We start from the raw sequence: 17,825 nt of genomic DNA, 5'->3' as shown, positions 1-17,825 counted from the left end.
CGTGGTGCCATCACATTTTAGTTATCCACCATGACTGGGACTTCCGTGGTCCCCTTCCGATTTATATCTGTGAGTTTTTATCTTACCAGCTCTTCCGTTTTCGAGTCAATACGTCGTTCAGTGTCCCTCAGATTCAGGAGAATGGTGTCCCACAGAGTTCTGTGCTAAGTGTCATACCCTTCCTCATTGCCATCAATGGGCTTGCGACCTCTGTTGGGCCTCTGGTTATCCCGGCGTTGTACATAGATGATTTTTGCATATGGTGCAGCTCCAACTTCATAACGTCTGCTGAGTGCCAGCTCCAAGGCGCCATTCGACGGGCCTCTGTGTGGGCCACTGCTCATGGCTTCCAGCTGTCTCCCTACAAAATGTGGGTTAAGCATTTTTGTCGTCGGGCCACAGAACTATTTTAGGCAACCAGCTCCTCAATGTTTTAGCACAGTCCCGTTTCTTGAGCCTTATTTTTGATAACAAGTTGACATGACTGCGCCATATTTGCCACCTACAGACTACATGTATGTGGAAACTTAATACTCTCCACCTCCTGGCCCACACATCTCGAGGTGCAGATCATTCCACTCTTCTCCATCTTTACTGTGGTGTGGTCTTGTCCAGACTAGATTATGGTAGGCAGGTATATGGCTCAGCAGCTCCTTAACTCATTGAACCTGTCCATCCTTGTTGGGTACATATCTCTATTGGTGCCTTTTGTACTAGTCCTGTTGATAGTCTCCTCACAGAAGTGGGGATTCCCCCTGCACACACCTGACCCCCCCCCCCCCCCTTCCCCCCAGTGGTGGGATTGCCAGTTGGCATGCTTCTCACTTCCCTCTGTCAGGATCTCCACCTCCATTCACTGGACTGCACCCCATGTCTTTCCTTCCATAACACCACAACCCCTCACCTTGGATGGTGCCTAGACCATGGACTAGGACTGATCTGTTCCAGGGTCATAAGGTCTCTGTCACTCCTATGATTTTCCGGTGCCTTGTCTGTACCACCCTTGCAGAGTTCCAGGGTGCCACCATCTTTTACACTGATGGTTCCAAGACTATTGATAAGGTGGGATATGCTTTCACATCTCCTACTGACTTTGAGCACCATTTATTGCTGGGGTCATGTAGTGTGTTCACAGCAGAGCTTCTAGCCATTCAAAGAGCCCTCCTTCTTGTTTCTTAGGCCTCCACAGTGTTTTAATTTGTTCAGACTCCATGAGCAGCCTGCAGGCTATCGACCGAAGTATTCTCATCACCCTTTGGACTCTGCTATCCATAGCCTTCTCTCTGCCCTTCAATATGCCACCTGTTCAGTCATCTTTCTCTGTGTCCCAAGTCATGTGAGTGTTCCAGGGAATTAATTAGATGACCATTTGGCTAGAGAAGCAGATACTTAACCCCCATTTCCTTTCATGATTCCAGCTGCAGATATGCAGATCTATATCAAATATTTCTTTCCTCAATAGTGGAATGCCATCTGGAGTGCTACTGCTCATAGTAATAAACACCGCACAATCAAGAAGTGTACTGCAGTTTGGTGCTCTTCTTTCCACTCCTCTTGGAAGGAGTTCACTGTTTTGTGCCATTTATGCCTTGGTCATACCCGGCTCGCCCATTGTTTCCTCCAAGGTAACGACCCACACCCACAATGTGCCTGTGGAGCCAGACTGACGATATCTCCAATACTGGTGGAATGTCCCCTTCTTTCAGCCCTTCGTGTTACAGTCTTCCTGATGCCTTAAATTTAATATTAGCAGACAATCCATGGATGGTTGAACTGGTCCTCAATTTCCTCCATGAATGTGGTTTTTATTTCTGGATATAAGGTTCTCCATCAGTCTTGGAGTAGGAGCATGTTGGTTGTGGTTTTGACTTCTTTTAGTCTCCTCCGTATGTGACCCCATGACCAGCCCCCTTTTTTCCAGTTTTGAGATTTGGTCTCACCTTCTGTACCTTCTCTCTCTCTCTCTCTCTCTCTCTCTCTCTCTCTCTCTCTGTGTGTGTGTGTGTGTGTGTGTGTGTGTGTGTGTAATGTTCATTGTTTCATAATCTGACTCCCATGGTTGGATCTGTCCACTTTTGACCACCCTCTTACTTCTGTAACTCACTTCGGAGTCGTGGGACTGATGACCTCCCTGTTTGGTCCCATATCCCCCCCCCCCCCCCCCAATTAATCAATCAGTCAATCTGTTTCTTGCAATAGCGCACACACACACACACACACACACACACACACACACACACACACACACACACACACACACACCGCGCGCGCGCTACAGATGTCCCAACACACACTCCTGTGACCGTGGCAAGACATTAATTATTCTTCACTTCAGTATTTAGAACAGATCACAAAGCAGTAAATATTGTGATGCAAAAAATAGTATCCTAACAAATTTTGCGATAATGCTAAAAGGTGATATGTTTGTTTTGTATGTTGTAACCTTTTCTTTCTTTACTCCCTCAGTCCCTTTCACCAGCTCAATATCGTATGGTTAAAGTCGTGCTGCTTCTCCTAAATGCAGTTTCAGTTAAACTACCTCTTATTCTTTTACTATTTCAAAATAATCTTCTTGAAGTTCTCCTTTCTCAAAGTGCTGCATACAGTCTAAATCCTTCCACAGTGCTTGTTAATGTAACTGATAACTGTAAATCTTGAAGCTGTATCATTTTACGGATTTCCTTTAATTTATATAATTTAAACTTACTCTCCTAAAACATCACCGTAAATTATTTAGAGTCTATATTACGAGATAGTTGCATAGATGGCATAATTTGCTAAAACATCACCATAAATTCTTTAGGAAGTATATTAGGACAGACAAGATACTGCAGTCTTCAAAAAATGAAGGACATATGAATAATGTGTGGAAGACTGCAGAATCTTGAGGATATGAGTCTCTTACCTACACACTACAAAAGATGGCATGACTGGAGTGGAACTCTTCAAAAGGCCAAATCCATGAATGTAAAAAAGAACGACACAATAAATGGGAATCTATGAGTGTGCAATTAAAAAATTCAGTGATTGTAGATGCATATTTAATTATATATGTTTTTCCAACACAGTTCAATACTTAAATATGTATTTACACATTTGTTTGACATTGCTGTGTTGCTTTACCAGTAGTATATTCTCCTCCATCGAGCTCGGCTCATGCCTACCAGGTGTGCCTGTACAGTTTTCTTTGGCACCAGTAATATATGGTAGTACCAAATCAAATCAAAAATTAAGAAAGTTCATTTGAAGACGTGTGGAAAAAAAGGATTAACCCTCAAATATAAAAACTTAGAGATAAGTGTTGCCATCTGTTGCTGGGTATGGGAACTATCAGAATTGACATTGGCAACACTTATCTCTAAGCTTTTATGTTTGAGGGTTAGCCCATTTTTCTGTGCATGTCTTCATTTATAGAGTGTAAATTCTTATATTAAACAGATTTTCTTAGTTCATCCTTCAGTTATCAACTACAAACGTTGTCAGAGCAAACTGCTGCTCAGTTATTTTTTTGTACATGGTGTGGTATCCACTATTTTTTAATGTCAAAACTCCTTATTCCCTGGCAAGTGTTAGGAAAGACAAGCCACATCATACCCTCTATGGGAAATTAGTAATTGTAAGTGGAGCTGTCCCAGAATAAATTTTAATGGACATCTGAGATTTTGATACATATATCAAGAATTGTAGCTTTGTGAAGTTTGAATCAGTTGTAAACACAGAAGTTCAAATCCTGTACATTTATGAATGCGATTGTTTTATAATGTATTGTCTGTACTAGCCATACAAAATATTTTACTGAGTCTGGCTTTTGTTGTGGAAAAAACTTTGTAAGAATTGATCTTACAAAAAGTTTACATTACTGTGATGTGTTTCAGAATACTCCTGTGGCCAAAAATTATCGTATGTCAACACCACCTGAAAATTTCTTTTCAGCACCGTTCATCCTTATGTCTCGTGTTGTCATTACATTTTCCTAAACGTGGCATTTTGCACCTAGACAGAAGAAGTAAGTGACAGGAATAAATCATTGGACTGAGTAGGGATTGGACCATTGACATCTGGAATTGCAGCCTTTCATTTATTAGTTGGCTATAATGCTAGCTCAATCTCTCATTAAATTCAGATTAATCCTATCCTCCGCTGATACCTGAATGCTGTTCTGGTGCTGGATCCATGTGGTACAATGAAAATACTTTTGTACAATTTTCTGTTCCATGATTGGTTGTTGCATTGAAAAGCCATTGGAATTTAGCCTAGTTTTACACAATCTATGGATTATCTCTAGCAGACGTCATCTACATTTGTTGACTTTTTACAAAATCAATTTTCACACTGCAAGAATTATGTTCCTAACATTTGCTACACTAATTCTTGTTTGTAGCTAGCTAGTTAGTATTATCCAGTTTCAATACTGACTGCAATGCTACTCAGCTTGCAGTTGCTCTCATGCACATACTTTCATTGTAGTAGCCAAGTCTCTGTCAACTTCGGCAATTGGCATGTTTAATTGTTATTGTTTGTACATCTTTGCAGCAGTTACAGAATATACAAAAATATTGCAAATTAAAGAGAAGAAATTGTGAAATAGAAGCACAGGATGCACTCAAGGTGGAATATTTTTCAGGAAGTGTAAGCTACTGTCTGCTTCAGCAAGAGCTGGAGAAAGAGCAGTTTCTCAGTATTTGTTCCCTTCTGCTGGCAAGTAATTCCCTACCTCTACAGCAGACTCGGAGGTAGAGCATATCCCCCCTTGCCTTCTCATTTCCGTGTATTTATCTTTTTTGAAAGCATATAAAATCATTAATGATATAAATGACAAAGAAGTAGAACATCGGCTATTTCCTTCCTTTGAAATGCCATCTGTTGAAAGAATAATAACTAATCATTTGATTTGACGTATCCATTCGTATTACACTATTATTTAAGTTTCCTACTCGAAAACAGCAATTGCAAGAAACAATGTAAGTAACCAGCAAAAGTAATATGGGACACAACACAGTAAGACAGTATACAAAATGATATTTTAAGTTACAGATTATTCAAAATAAAAAATGAGATGGTGGAACTATGCAAATGACCTTTCTTGCAGTCAACAGTAGTCCCAACAATTGTAGTTGTGGATGCTCGGCACAGACTAAGAAGTGGGCATTGCTCTGTAAACTGCAGGAAGATATGTAAATTAAGAGTTTATTGCATTTTTTAAGCTTTCTGAATTTGTATTTTATCATCAGTTTCATTTTATTTTTATTTTTATTTCTTCCAAGGATCCAAGAAGAGCGAGAGGAGAGACATAAGTATAAGGGTGTTATTAAATCTACATTTGAAGATGTTCAGAGTACGAAGGCTGGTATGTTTTTTAAATTTGTTAATATTTATTATCTGTGTCAGTTAAAAATTTACTTCAATATTAATGTTGCACTAAAATGTTTTTTATAGGTTTGTTAAACTATCATTTAATATGAATAAAAATAAATATTTAATGTTAGCAATAGGCCTGTGAGACCAATGTTGTTATTCCAAAGCATATTTTTTCTTCCAGCTTTTTTTATTATTTTTTTAAATTAGTGCACATTGTCTTATTCATCTGATTCCTCTGGCAAAATGGTTCTGATTGGTAACTAATTTTCAGATGTCGAAGTTGTGAAATTAAATTCAGAACTAGTCATTTTTATTTCATGGGCAATTTTCAGTCCATTAGTGATTTTGTTAATTTTAGTATGAGATGGATGATGATAACTCATAATTAATCACATGATTCCATGTACTACTACTACTACCACTACCACCACCACCACCACCACCACCACCACCCCTGGGTTAAAATAACAAATTTGCAGTTGACTTCATTGGCAAAGGAAAGGGTCATCATTGTTGATTTGTCTTTACCCATGTGTGCAATTTAGTTTTTGTAGCAACAGCTGCATGTTTCTACATTGGATACGTTCACACTTCCCTTTTAATGTGCAATATGGGGTCATAATAACCATATACTTTTTTCACACTTTTACTGCTATCTTCAAGCAATCTCTTGCCTGAAAGAAACATGTTGCTAAGAAACAAAGCACACAATGTAAGTGAATCAAAATAGGTACATTACAAGGTAGTGTCAACTGGTGCTGAAGGGGACAGAGTGGCAATGCTGAAATGAATTAACATGACAAAGCACATTCTCTGATTAGTTGTGACTGTGATAGCTGTCCCATAACCAACTGTCCTTAATTCACTTTGTTTTTCTGATACAGGCATATAAATGTTTACAGACTGTTCCAGGTGTATTGGTTTTCTAATCATTTCTCAAATGTCTCATTTGAATATTTATTTGGTTTAAGCTTTAGATTTCATCCAGTATGAATCTTCCACACTATGGTAGTGTGTGCTTTGTTTTGAAACTTACTGACACATTAAAACTATGTCCAGGACTTGGACTCAAACCAAGAAGCGTACCACAGTGCTCTTACTGACTAAGCTACCCACCTGCAAATCATGACACTTTCTCACATTTTCAATTTCCAAAGCCAGTAGTTTCACTGTCTGAGAAATTGAAATAAGAGTCTGGACCCACCATCACACTATCATTTGAAGCTGTGAAGACGGATTGCACAATGAAACTTAAGGTTGTAAATGTGAGTCTTGTTCTGGCACACAGTTAAAACACTTAACATTTGTAATAACTCTCTCTTGTGATGACAAATTTGCATACTAGCATTCTTATTTCCGTTGCAACCAAAATAGCATATGGTCATGTCTCAACAATAATGACAATGCAAAATTATTTTCAGCCTGAAAGTGGTGTGTTTGAAATATTTGTGAAACTAGTAGTTTATTTTCTCAACTTGGTCAACAAATTTTAGCACTGGAAAGTAATCACTATTTCTCAGTTTTCATGTTTCTGTATAATGGCATTTGAATTTTCCCAGAAAATTTAGTCTTGATACATACTACAGTTTCACTTCATCTGAAACTTTTTTAAATTGGTTCTCAGTATTAAGGTGCTTTGTTTGTGGTTGAAAGTTGTCTACATAGACACCATTTAAAAATATCTGGGCCTATGTTTATACATTTGTGCTGTTCAGGCCTTTTTTTTTGTTGGGAAAACTATATTTTTTTGCCAGTGCTTCAGACTTTTTAAGGTGATGGGCTGATGTGCTGTAACATTGGATGCTGCTTACCTCCTCTTCATTCCAGAGATCTAATTATATACTTCCTTTTGCTGGTAGTTTTTAGGAAGTGGATGATGAAGCATTCTATTATGTAAGTTATGTTAGTGGATCAGCAACTGTATGATTTATTACTGAAATTACTAGTCATTTGAAACTAGTTCAAATACACTCAGTTTTAGCAGTGTCCCTTATGTCACAATACATTGATTGTTCCACACTGAAACTTTAAAACCATACGAGTGTGGCACAAATGATTAATCGTAACACATTAGCGAGTGCAGCCGATAAATGCTGACTCAGTTGTGACACAACTGTTCACTCGCTACTTCGGTGCTGCCCTAATCATGTACATGTAGCAACAATCAACATTTCAGAAAGCATCATCAGGGGGCAAAGATGACTCTAAAATGTCGAGCACGGCTAAAGCAGTAGTAGGTGCAGTAAAATAACACACATTTTGCAGTAATGGAAAGCAGTAAACCTACAAAAAAATTGCAAAATACAACAAAGATACTTTATAGTGGTGGTGGTGGTGGTGGTGGTGGGGGGATGGGGAGGGGGGGTGAGAAGGGGAAATTAAACCCACTATTGGCAGGTAGCCTGCTCCTCCATAACAGTACCAAAGAGACCATAAAGATTAATGCCTCCATCCAATGCATGGATCACCAACAACAATGTCACATGCTCTCACTCCATGGTAGAGCAGAGAGAGCTTTGGATTTTAACTCCAGACTTTAATGTGATTTCTGGTGAACAGAAATTTTGTGCCACTTTTTCTTCTATTGCTAGCCAAATACTGGCAGTGAAAATTTTTTCACCGCAACCATGCAAACCGTCTCCCTCTGCTTTGAGAGCTGCTGCACAAATGTGCATGTGTATTATGGCATATATATCATCCCAGTATGCTGAGGCCTCACCAAGGTCTTCATAGACATGCACTTTCCCCCAGATATAGTCCACAAACAAATCTCCCCAGACCATTTCCCCACACACTCATAATCCTCACACATCCCCAGGTACAAAGGAGTGCCCGATTTGTCACCCAGTGCCATTGCAGACTGCAACTACTGAGCCTTCATCAGGGCTTTGATTACATATCATAATGCCCTGAAATGAGGGTAAGCCTACCCAAGATCCTTCCCACTTCTCCTAAAGTGGTGTTCTATCATTCACCCACTTCAACAATATCTTAGTCCATCCCGATGCCACTCCCAATCCCAACCTCTTACCATAGGGATCTTATCCATGAGAACGACTCAGGCCCAGTCCACCCGCCCAGCACTTTCTATTCCAGTTCTGTCAAAAGGTTATCATACCCCATCAGATGCCAAGCCCCCTGTGAAAGCAGCCATATCATTTACTGTCTCTGCTGCAGTCACTGCACAGCCTTTTGTGTTGATATGACAACCATCCAGCCATCCACTGGGATGAATGACCACTGCCAAACTGTGGTCAAGAGCAAAGTAGACCACCCTGTGGCTCCACATGCAGATGAACAGAAAATGCTTGATTTCAATGACTGTTTCACAACCCAAGCCCTCTGGATCCTCCCCTCCAATACCAATTTTATGAAGTGTGCAAATGGGAGTTATCCTTCCAACACATTTTCCATTCCCGAAATTATCCCACCCTGAGCGTACGGTGGTGCCCTCTGCCACCACATCCACCCGTCGTTTCTCTTCCCTGCTCCTCTCCTTTTCCATTCCCTTCCTCCCCTCCCCATCCACAACTCCCAGCCCCACAGCCTCCTGCCGCTGACCTGTTACCTGTTGGTAGTCTAGTCCCTGCACACTGTCACTGTGCTCGTCTTCCCCTGCCTGTAGCCTACTTATGCCTTTCCCCTCCCTGTCCTACATACATTCTACATGACAGTTACATTCCTGTATAAACTGCCGGAGATGGCGCTCATGTACCCCATACCCTGTAAAACTGCACATCACTTACAGGAACCCTATCTTTCTAAATCAAAGTATCCTTCAGGTATGAGAAGAGACAGTAGTTGGATGAAGTATTAATAAAAGGGATAGTAGGTTAGTCTCAATCCAAGTTACAAGAGATCCATGAAGTACATGTAGAATGGAGAATATGGGCATTTGAAATAGAATCTGTGGGTAGCACTACAAGGAAAAACAACATTTCTTGTTATTAATCACGTAGATGCCAAACAGTGCAGTGGCTTAATGTATGTCTGATTTAGTAGGGAAAAATTCCCAGGGAAGGGTGTACTAGAAAATGTAGCAGGGGCATACCAATTTATGGAAAGTCATTCCCACTATACACGTCATTTGAAGTTTGATTGTAATAATCACAATTAATCACTTTAACACAATGATTTTTATTTTCCACAACATTTACAGTTATATTTTGTCCAGTTAACTAATAACTCGTGTTCCCAATTTCTTAATTGCTCTAATATCTCTGAATGCCTATCCCTACACACATTTTATAAAGGTTTCTTTTTATTGTCAGTTATTTAAAAATTTCAGCTAGACTGATGTGAATAACCTTTCACCTTAACAGTCCTGAAACACGAGTTTGTTTGCCCAGCAACTCTTGCTAATGGGTACTCCACTATGAGAAATTAGGGCACAACTTTAAAAGTTTCTTGCTTTGTGTTGTGCTGGGGCTTGACAGTGGTGTGAGCTGTCTACCTATCACACTTACGAATTCACATTTGAGATACTATGTGAGCAATTGCAATGCTTATTAGACATCATATAATCAAATTAACAACACCACCTGCAAAAATACATGAGAACTCAACACTGAGATGCTGTATAAGCAAGGACAGTGCTCATTGGACATTACTCAAACAAATTAATTCTAATCTTGATCAATAAATCTGAATGCTACAAAGTGTGGACATTCATTTTGTAATGGTTATACTGTTACAATGAGATTACAAATTAGATGAACAAGTGACTGATTACTATTTAAGAGTAGCCTAATCAGGACCAGGTGTAGAACAACTAAGTTTAGAAATGCAAGGCAAGTGTGTGTTTAACAATATTTATATATAGACTCAAAAGTTTGACACGAGTCACAATGAAAATGATTGATGATCAATTAATAGTGAACCAAACATTAATTCTTGTAAAATTTACAGCAAAGCTTGGCTCACTATATGGTTAAATGCATGATGTACTTCTAACACTTTGGATGATACCTTAAAACTATCTGGAAGACTGCATGGTAAACTTGATAAGCTCTCCTAACTTGTGCAATTGCAAAATAAATTGATTGAAGATCTATGAAACAGCACAATTAATGTTGCAACACATTGAGTAGCAGATCACGCAAACTGTGAGCTGCTCAGAAAGCAGATAGCACAAATGCAAAGTATAAAACTTACTCAAAAATTCAGCAAATGCACCATGTTGAAGCTGTACCAGGTGCCTTCCTGCTGAAGTTTCCCACCCATAACTTGCAGAATGTAACCAAATGTGAGAGAGTTGGTACTGGATGATTGCAGTGTCCCACTCATTGGTCTTGCCCTTCACACCAAGGCACTATCACAAACTTACTTGATTGGATGACAATGATGGAACACCAAAGTAGCACATGATGCACGCCGTAGCTACAGCAGTATGTTCTTATGTCTGCCTGCAGGAAGGTGCCTTTAGTAACACTTGGTGATTCTGTAGGAATCATGATGACTTAACACAGACTGTGAAGGTAAAGGTGCGCACCAGCTGTGTGACAGAATCACACAGTTGGCCTGCCCTTGCTGACTTTCGCAAACACTAGTTCCTCGGGAAACTATTTCCGATACTCAGAGCCCTGCAATCAGCCAGAGGAACAGGACATGCACACTTGGATTCACTCATCTTGGTCAAGACTATTTGAAGCTTTTTTCCTGGCCTAAAATGACACATACTCTCCTCCAGCATAGTCACAAGTTATTAATCTTACTGAATGTTATAAGAAAAACAACAGTAAAAGGTTAAAATCTTCAGGAGACTTACCTGTCATTTACCATAACTGATTGGATAGATGATATGAAAGCAAAAATTATCAACCTGAGTCCCCAAGAAACTTAGTTCATTTATGCCTTTGACTGGTATTGTGTACATTTAAATAGATGTATATTCAGAAAATGCGGGGAACATGTGATGGGGCCATCGGGGCCCATCCACTTCTTAGGAAATGTGTCATTCAGCAGATCCAACATATTCAAACTCCATTGTGGGGGGCGCACCTTCAATCTGGAAAATGGTGAATGGCTGCATAATCTTCGCACTATTCACGGATGACGTGGTTTTTTGGAGTCCCAAATCCTGGTATAGTGATTTACATGTACAAAAATGTATAACGTTGCTGCATCTGAAAACAGACACCTTTTCAGGTAGTCATTTTTAGCATGTAGGGAGGCCCGATGGGGAAATGGAAAATGCATGCCCCCAGAGGACACTCATTTGACTGCAGTGCTTGGACCATTTGCACTTTGTACACAAAAAAGTGCGACCGTTTATGGACAGTTGATCTTGCTTCCTGCAATTTGTGAGGTGCATGACAAATTGACTCCTGATGTTGCTCTGAAATGCAATTTGCATCCTGTCAACACCTGTTGAGGCACAATGAGACTGTCTGAAACTCTCTCTTTGAAATTTTTGAACCATCTCATTATGCTGTTTTTGCCCATCGTGTTCTTTCATTCGGCTGTTGATAATTACATGGCACCATTGTCACTGTTTTGCATTTTGTGTGCCAGATGACACATTGTACCATCTCCTGATCTGTCATCATTTTGATGAGCTCCATCTCAAATCTGCAATAGAGGATTAAAAAAAGCAAACTTTGAAAGCTGCTAACATTATTAGTATCCAGTTATGGGTTTTTTTAAAATGAGAGTGGGATTTTAGGGACACCGTGTTTTATGTTTTACTTTGTTCAAAAATGTCCATATATTAGATTTAAACTAGGAGATGATGATTTACTTCCTATTGATTAATCTAAACATGTTTCTTTATGGTGTTAACAGCTCCAGATGATGCAAAGTATGGGTCTTATGACAATGGGGATCCAACAACCACCAACTTATACCTTGGCAACCTGAATCCAAAGGTAAGAAAGAGGATAATTACAAATAAGTGTTCTGAGATTGAAACAAAATTTCTCCTGCTTAATTTGGATCACATGTTGAGCTGAAGAGTCTGTTTAGATTACTGAAAAGCAATTGATGGAAGTATTTGGGCGGTATGGTCCATTGGCAAGCATAAAAATTATGTGGCCTCGTTCTGATGAAGAAAAAGCACGTGGAAGAAACTGTGGCTTCGTCGCTTTCATGAACAGGAAGGACGGTGAGCGTGCACTGAAGTGTTTAAATGGTATGTATTGTGTCATTTTTTTAAAATCAGTAGTTGGAGAAGATTTTGTTCTGTTGTGGACTGCATTAATTCTACTTTATTTTTAAGTTTTTGAATTGTTGTGCATCTTGTTATGGTAATAGCATAATGTTTCTTGGTTGACAGCATTTGCTACGTACATCCCATATTCTTTTCTGTATTAGTTGCAGAAAATTGGACCTTTTGTCAGAGGGTTAACCACACTTTAGTCAGGACAGAGCAAAATCATTAGTGGTGAATTGGTGTTACTGAACTCGTCTCCTTTAATTATTTAATTAGATAGGTAAAAAATCTACTTATCAAGCAGCACAAGAACACACACATAAAAGATGGTTGCAATTGGCAAGTTTCTGGAGCCAGTGGCTCCTTCTTCAGGCACAAAGATTGGATGGAAGGAAAACGGGTGAAGGAAAAGGACTGGAGAGGTCTAGGAAGAGGGGTAGATTTTGGGAAAGTCACCCAAAACTGCAGGTCAGGAGAGACTTACTGTACGGGATGAGAAGGAAAGACTGATTGTTGAGGACTGCATTGGGCAAGATTTGAAAACCTGACAGCTTAAAGGTGGAAGACCCACAGTTCTGGGTGACTTTCTCGAAATGGACACCTTTTCCCAGACATCGCCAGTCCTTTTCCTTCACCCCTCTTCATTCTCCTTCAACCCTTCTGCCTGAAGAAGAGCCATTGGCTCCGAAAGCTTGGTGAGTCGATATTTTATCTTTGCAATTAAATAATTTTGTCAATAATTGATTGTTTTCATTCTTTTTATATATAAGAAGTCCAAATGCCATGAAACATGTAGATATAAAGTTAAAAATTGGCAAAGTATCTATTACTGTAAGTGCGGGATGGCCAAGAACTCTAAATATGCAGAGGTTTTGCATGCATGCAGGTCTCTCCCGTCTGACTGCACACTTCTACCACTACTGCATGATGCTGTCTCAGTGGGAGGATGGGAAAACGGCAGCACACCACATTATGTGACAGTTCAGTTGTGAAAAGAACAGCGAATGGTTTGCGTGCAGCTTGGTTTCACTTACATATTTCTCAACAACGTGGATCACAAACAAAATGCTTTTCACTATTATTTTAAAATATTTTGGCTCACTGGATACAAAGTAACATTTGTACGTGTCACAAATTGTCAATGCATGGACAGACATAATTTCACAGATTTTTTTCACTCAAGCTATCATATAATCATGACATATTTAGTTACATAAGTGAAAAGCGCCATTTACATACATATGTTCAGCTTCATTATGGCGACATGGGAACCCTTTCTGAGGAAACTTCGTAGAACTCCTGGACTGTTTTAAAGTACCCACTCAATCTTTTAAATGGAAATTACAATGCAGATTGTTCATTGACATATCTGCAAGTGCACAGGGGTGCTGAAATGGCAAACAGTAATTATTTAAACACAGCAATGACTTGCTCAAAATTCATGTTTTCTTTAATGCTAGGAAAATTGAGTGTGTTCTTTTTAAGAAGTTGTCCCTTCCACAATGTGATTTTCTTTTTAAATGTCTTACTACAGTCCTGTGCAGTCAAGTCCCTTAAAAATGCGAGGGCCACAATCAATTACGGATCTTCTAATTTTGCTACCTGTTTTCTGTTTTCATTCAAAATTACACCAATAGCAGGCCTTAAATTGAAAAATCTGTCCTGACGTTCCCCTTGACTTAACAAATATATTTCACAGTAATGTATAAGATCTCCATACTCTTCTTTCAGTGACACCAAAAACTGTTGAAACTGACGGCATAATAATGTGTGTGACTTCAGTTTACTATTTGTATCAACACTTCGATCACATGCTCAGTGCCTGCAAATTGGGCAAATAATGGTTTTTGATGTTCGAAACAATGAATCTTGTAAAAATTGTCTGTTGGACATTGACATTTTTTCCTCTTTCAGGATCAGCTAAACCTTTAAATTATTTTTGTATGGTGTTCGAACAATGTTCTGTAACTAATTTGTAGCAGCGATTAATTATGTGATTGGAGAATAGATATTGATAATTCTGTCCCTTCTCTTCAAAAAATAATGTGATTTCCATTCATTTTTAAAGGCTTGTGACACTAGTTCACTAGATTGTCTCTTTTTGTGCAAACAGCTATTGCGTCTTTGAACTTCCTCTTGCCACAAGAAAATATCGGGGAATAGACAGCACTACTACTATGGTTCTGCCAACTGAAGAAAGTTGTGGCAAACAAAAAAGAATAAATCATACAGCTAAATTAGCCAAGACATACAGAGCAGTATTGAGACTGGCTGAGCCACAGGCCACACCCATGCAGCACTTTGTGCACACTTGAAGTTTTGCATGACATGGCCTGCCCTCATATTAGCCACATTTTGATGGTGTGTGTAATACATTATTAATTGAAGTTCTGTAGACGAAGAGCTTGTGTACTCCTCCCAAAAATGTCATCTACTCTATACAACATCAAAGAAATGAGTCATGTTCTTTAAATTTTTGTTCTTACTATGATTAGTTACTGGTGGCTACATTCAAAGTAGAACCCATTTGAGTTCACACTGCTTCATTATACATGAGTCTCTGCAGTTCGTCTGTTATTGCCTTATGACAGAGAACAGGAATATTTCTGTAGTACTCCCCCATGTACTACTACTGAATTCATTGATTTTCGTGAAACTTGTTACAACACTATGATGGAGCTCAAGATCTAAAAACTATTGAGCCTAATGTACCATAGCAAATAGTTCCTTAGTTATGTAAGCAACCAAATTTTGTTTTTGACAAGTTATATCAACTCTAAAAGTTCAGAAAAATCTGTCTAAGTTATTCCATACTTTGTAAATAAAATAGAAAGAAACTTCCACATGGGAAAAATATATTAAAAACAAAGATTCCAAGACTTACCAAGCGGGAAAGTGCCGGCAGACAGGCACATGAACAAAACACACACACAGAATTACTAGCTTTCGCAACCGATGGTTGCTTCTTCAGGAAGGAGAGGGAAAGACGATTCCTTCCTGAAGAAGCAACCATCGGTTGCGAAAGCTAGTAATTCTGTGTGTGTGTGTGTGTGTGTGTGTGTTTTGTTCATGTGCCTGTCTGCCGGCGCTTTCCTGCTTGGTAAGTCTTGGAATCTTTGTTTTTAATATATTATTCCATACTTTAATACATAAAGTATGTCCTGATATTTCAGCTATCTCACAGAACTCTTCTTCTGTACTAGTTCCTGAGTTGAGCGATTTTTACGGTGCCATAGTTTCATTGGCAACCTCTTAGCAACGGCAGTGCTTTCTTTTAGGCAGTCACCTCCGAGACCAGACATTTCCTTGTAGTTACCCATGTGGGTGCCCCCACGGTCTTGTTGAAATGGTGCCTAATGAACAGATGCAGTGTATGATGTTCCACATTCTGTTGTTTTCCGCTGTACCATCTTGTGCCATTTGTCGTTGATTAGCAATTCCCATGTATCTTTATTGGCTCCCCACAAACCGTGTGGTGTTCTGTTATTGCCAGTGTGTTATGCTGTTGTAATTGCATGTTCCATTTGTGATTCAAAATGTATCCATATATAGGCCTTCTGGTTCCCGGTGTAGATGCCACTCACTATATTCTCATCAAACTTCATTCACCACTCCAGTGTGAATAGCATCTACGCCATCCTTTGTGGATCCTTCATGTAAGCAGTAGCAAGTTGGATAATTACCCCATCCAAATGCAATAAGTAAAATGATTCCCCCTAAGAAACAGCAATCAGTTTTGGAGACATTTGTGTTGTGGTGAGAATATAAGTGTGTTTTATTTATTTTACCGTATGATATTTCACTGCATGCACAAGGATTTTAGTAAATTTGAAACCTGTTGTTGATGTGTGGCCTCTCTCGGTGGCACAAATGATTCCAGGAACACAAAAATAAAAATTGAGTTGTGGGAAGATAAAGAATTTAAAAGTGTCTTTCATCAGTTTGGTGTTGAAATTATCATAGTAGACTTTTTGGGAACAATACATGTGTTATAATGTATTAACTTTGTTATGACTTATGCATAGAAACTGTTTAATTATATCTTTTGATTGATATTTCCCTGAAATATTGAGTTCTCCCAATATATGACAATGTCTGAATCGTACTTCAGTTCATGTGGAATGTGTGTTTATTTTACAGGCAAGGATGTTATGTCTTATGAAATGAAACTGGGTTGGGGAAAAGCTGTGCCTATACCACCACACCCCATATATATCCCTCCAGCAATGTTGGAATTAACAATGCCACCACCACCATCTGGATTGCCCTTCAATGCTCAGCCGCACAAAAAGGACAGGCACAAGGTACGATTTATGCTGAAGCATTCTCTGTTTTGTAAATAAGTTACATAGAACTGCAACCAGCTACTTTTTTGAATGATCATGTTTTATTCCATGAACCAGTTCTCAAACCTTTCCAGGTTCATGTTCAGATGGTTTCTGGAGGTTACATAATTATTTCTAGCATAATGCTGGGTGCTGTCTTTGTGACAAGAAGATGGAACACACTTTAACGTATCACCATGAGTATTGTTTATCCTTCAGTATGGATGTAAATTTAGTTTTTTACTTACTGCGACAGTATGGGCGGATTTTTTCCGTTAGTATCCATCTGTCTGCTTCCATTTTGATGGCCAGTTTGTATTGCAGTTTGCACACTTTTATACCATCTATATGAATTTACACTCTGACAGTGAAACTTTGCCAGCATCCAGCATGTGCTGTACAACTGTTGCTTGTAACAAAGATGTTGACAAAAAGATGTGGTATAGGCCTACTTTGCATAGAGACATTATTTGTTCTTTTTTACGTGTACTAAAGTCGATATAAGGCCAAATATTTTAAGCAGACTGGCAATAACATAAGAGCACAAAATAAATAAATGAATTACTACAGGAACAAACTTCAAGTGATCAGATGTCTTATTTCTATTTGTATATTTACGTATAATACAGTCAGTTTGTAGCAAATATTTTAATTAAGATTGGCCTTAACCTGAATGCCCAGTGTTTGGTAATACAGTTATTGAATTTTGTAATGAGGTAGAACTTTTTGTATGACCACGACTTTTATATTTAAATTTCAAATAATAATAACAAACCTCCAAATGGACTGTTGATTTACTTCCTTTCATACGTTAATATTATCTGTTATATTAAAAAGAGTAGATACTGTTTATTGTAGCTAAAGGTAATATGTAGAAAAGTTATAGTGTTTGTACTGTAGAGGGCTTTACCATTTAGAGATATGGTACAGGTTTTATTCTGTGGTAGGATATTTGCATTGACACCAATGTTGTTAGGATGTAAGGAAAGGGA

At 38.8% G+C, this 17,825-nt stretch overlaps 1 protein-coding gene across 1 annotated transcript in view; it reads left to right on the top strand.

Moving 5' to 3' along the window:
• The window catches only part of LOC126345604 (U2 snRNP-associated SURP motif-containing protein), a 146,999-nt gene that overhangs the window by 18,619 nt on the left and 110,555 nt on the right, over window positions 1-17,825 (top strand). Inside the window, exons 5-8 of the mRNA XM_050002114.1 lie at window positions 5,265-5,347; window positions 12,142-12,224; window positions 12,322-12,487; window positions 16,649-16,812. Coding sequence (XP_049858071.1) covers window positions 5,265-5,347; window positions 12,142-12,224; window positions 12,322-12,487; window positions 16,649-16,812 — 496 coding nt within the window. The remainder of the gene's footprint in view (window positions 1-5,264; window positions 5,348-12,141; window positions 12,225-12,321; window positions 12,488-16,648; window positions 16,813-17,825) is intronic.

This window comes from Schistocerca gregaria, chromosome 1, assembly GCF_023897955.1.
Source record: "Schistocerca gregaria isolate iqSchGreg1 chromosome 1, iqSchGreg1.2, whole genome shotgun sequence".
NCBI classification, from domain to species: domain Eukaryota; kingdom Metazoa; phylum Arthropoda; class Insecta; order Orthoptera; family Acrididae; genus Schistocerca; species Schistocerca gregaria.
This window is presented reverse-complemented; position numbering and strand designations above follow the sequence as displayed.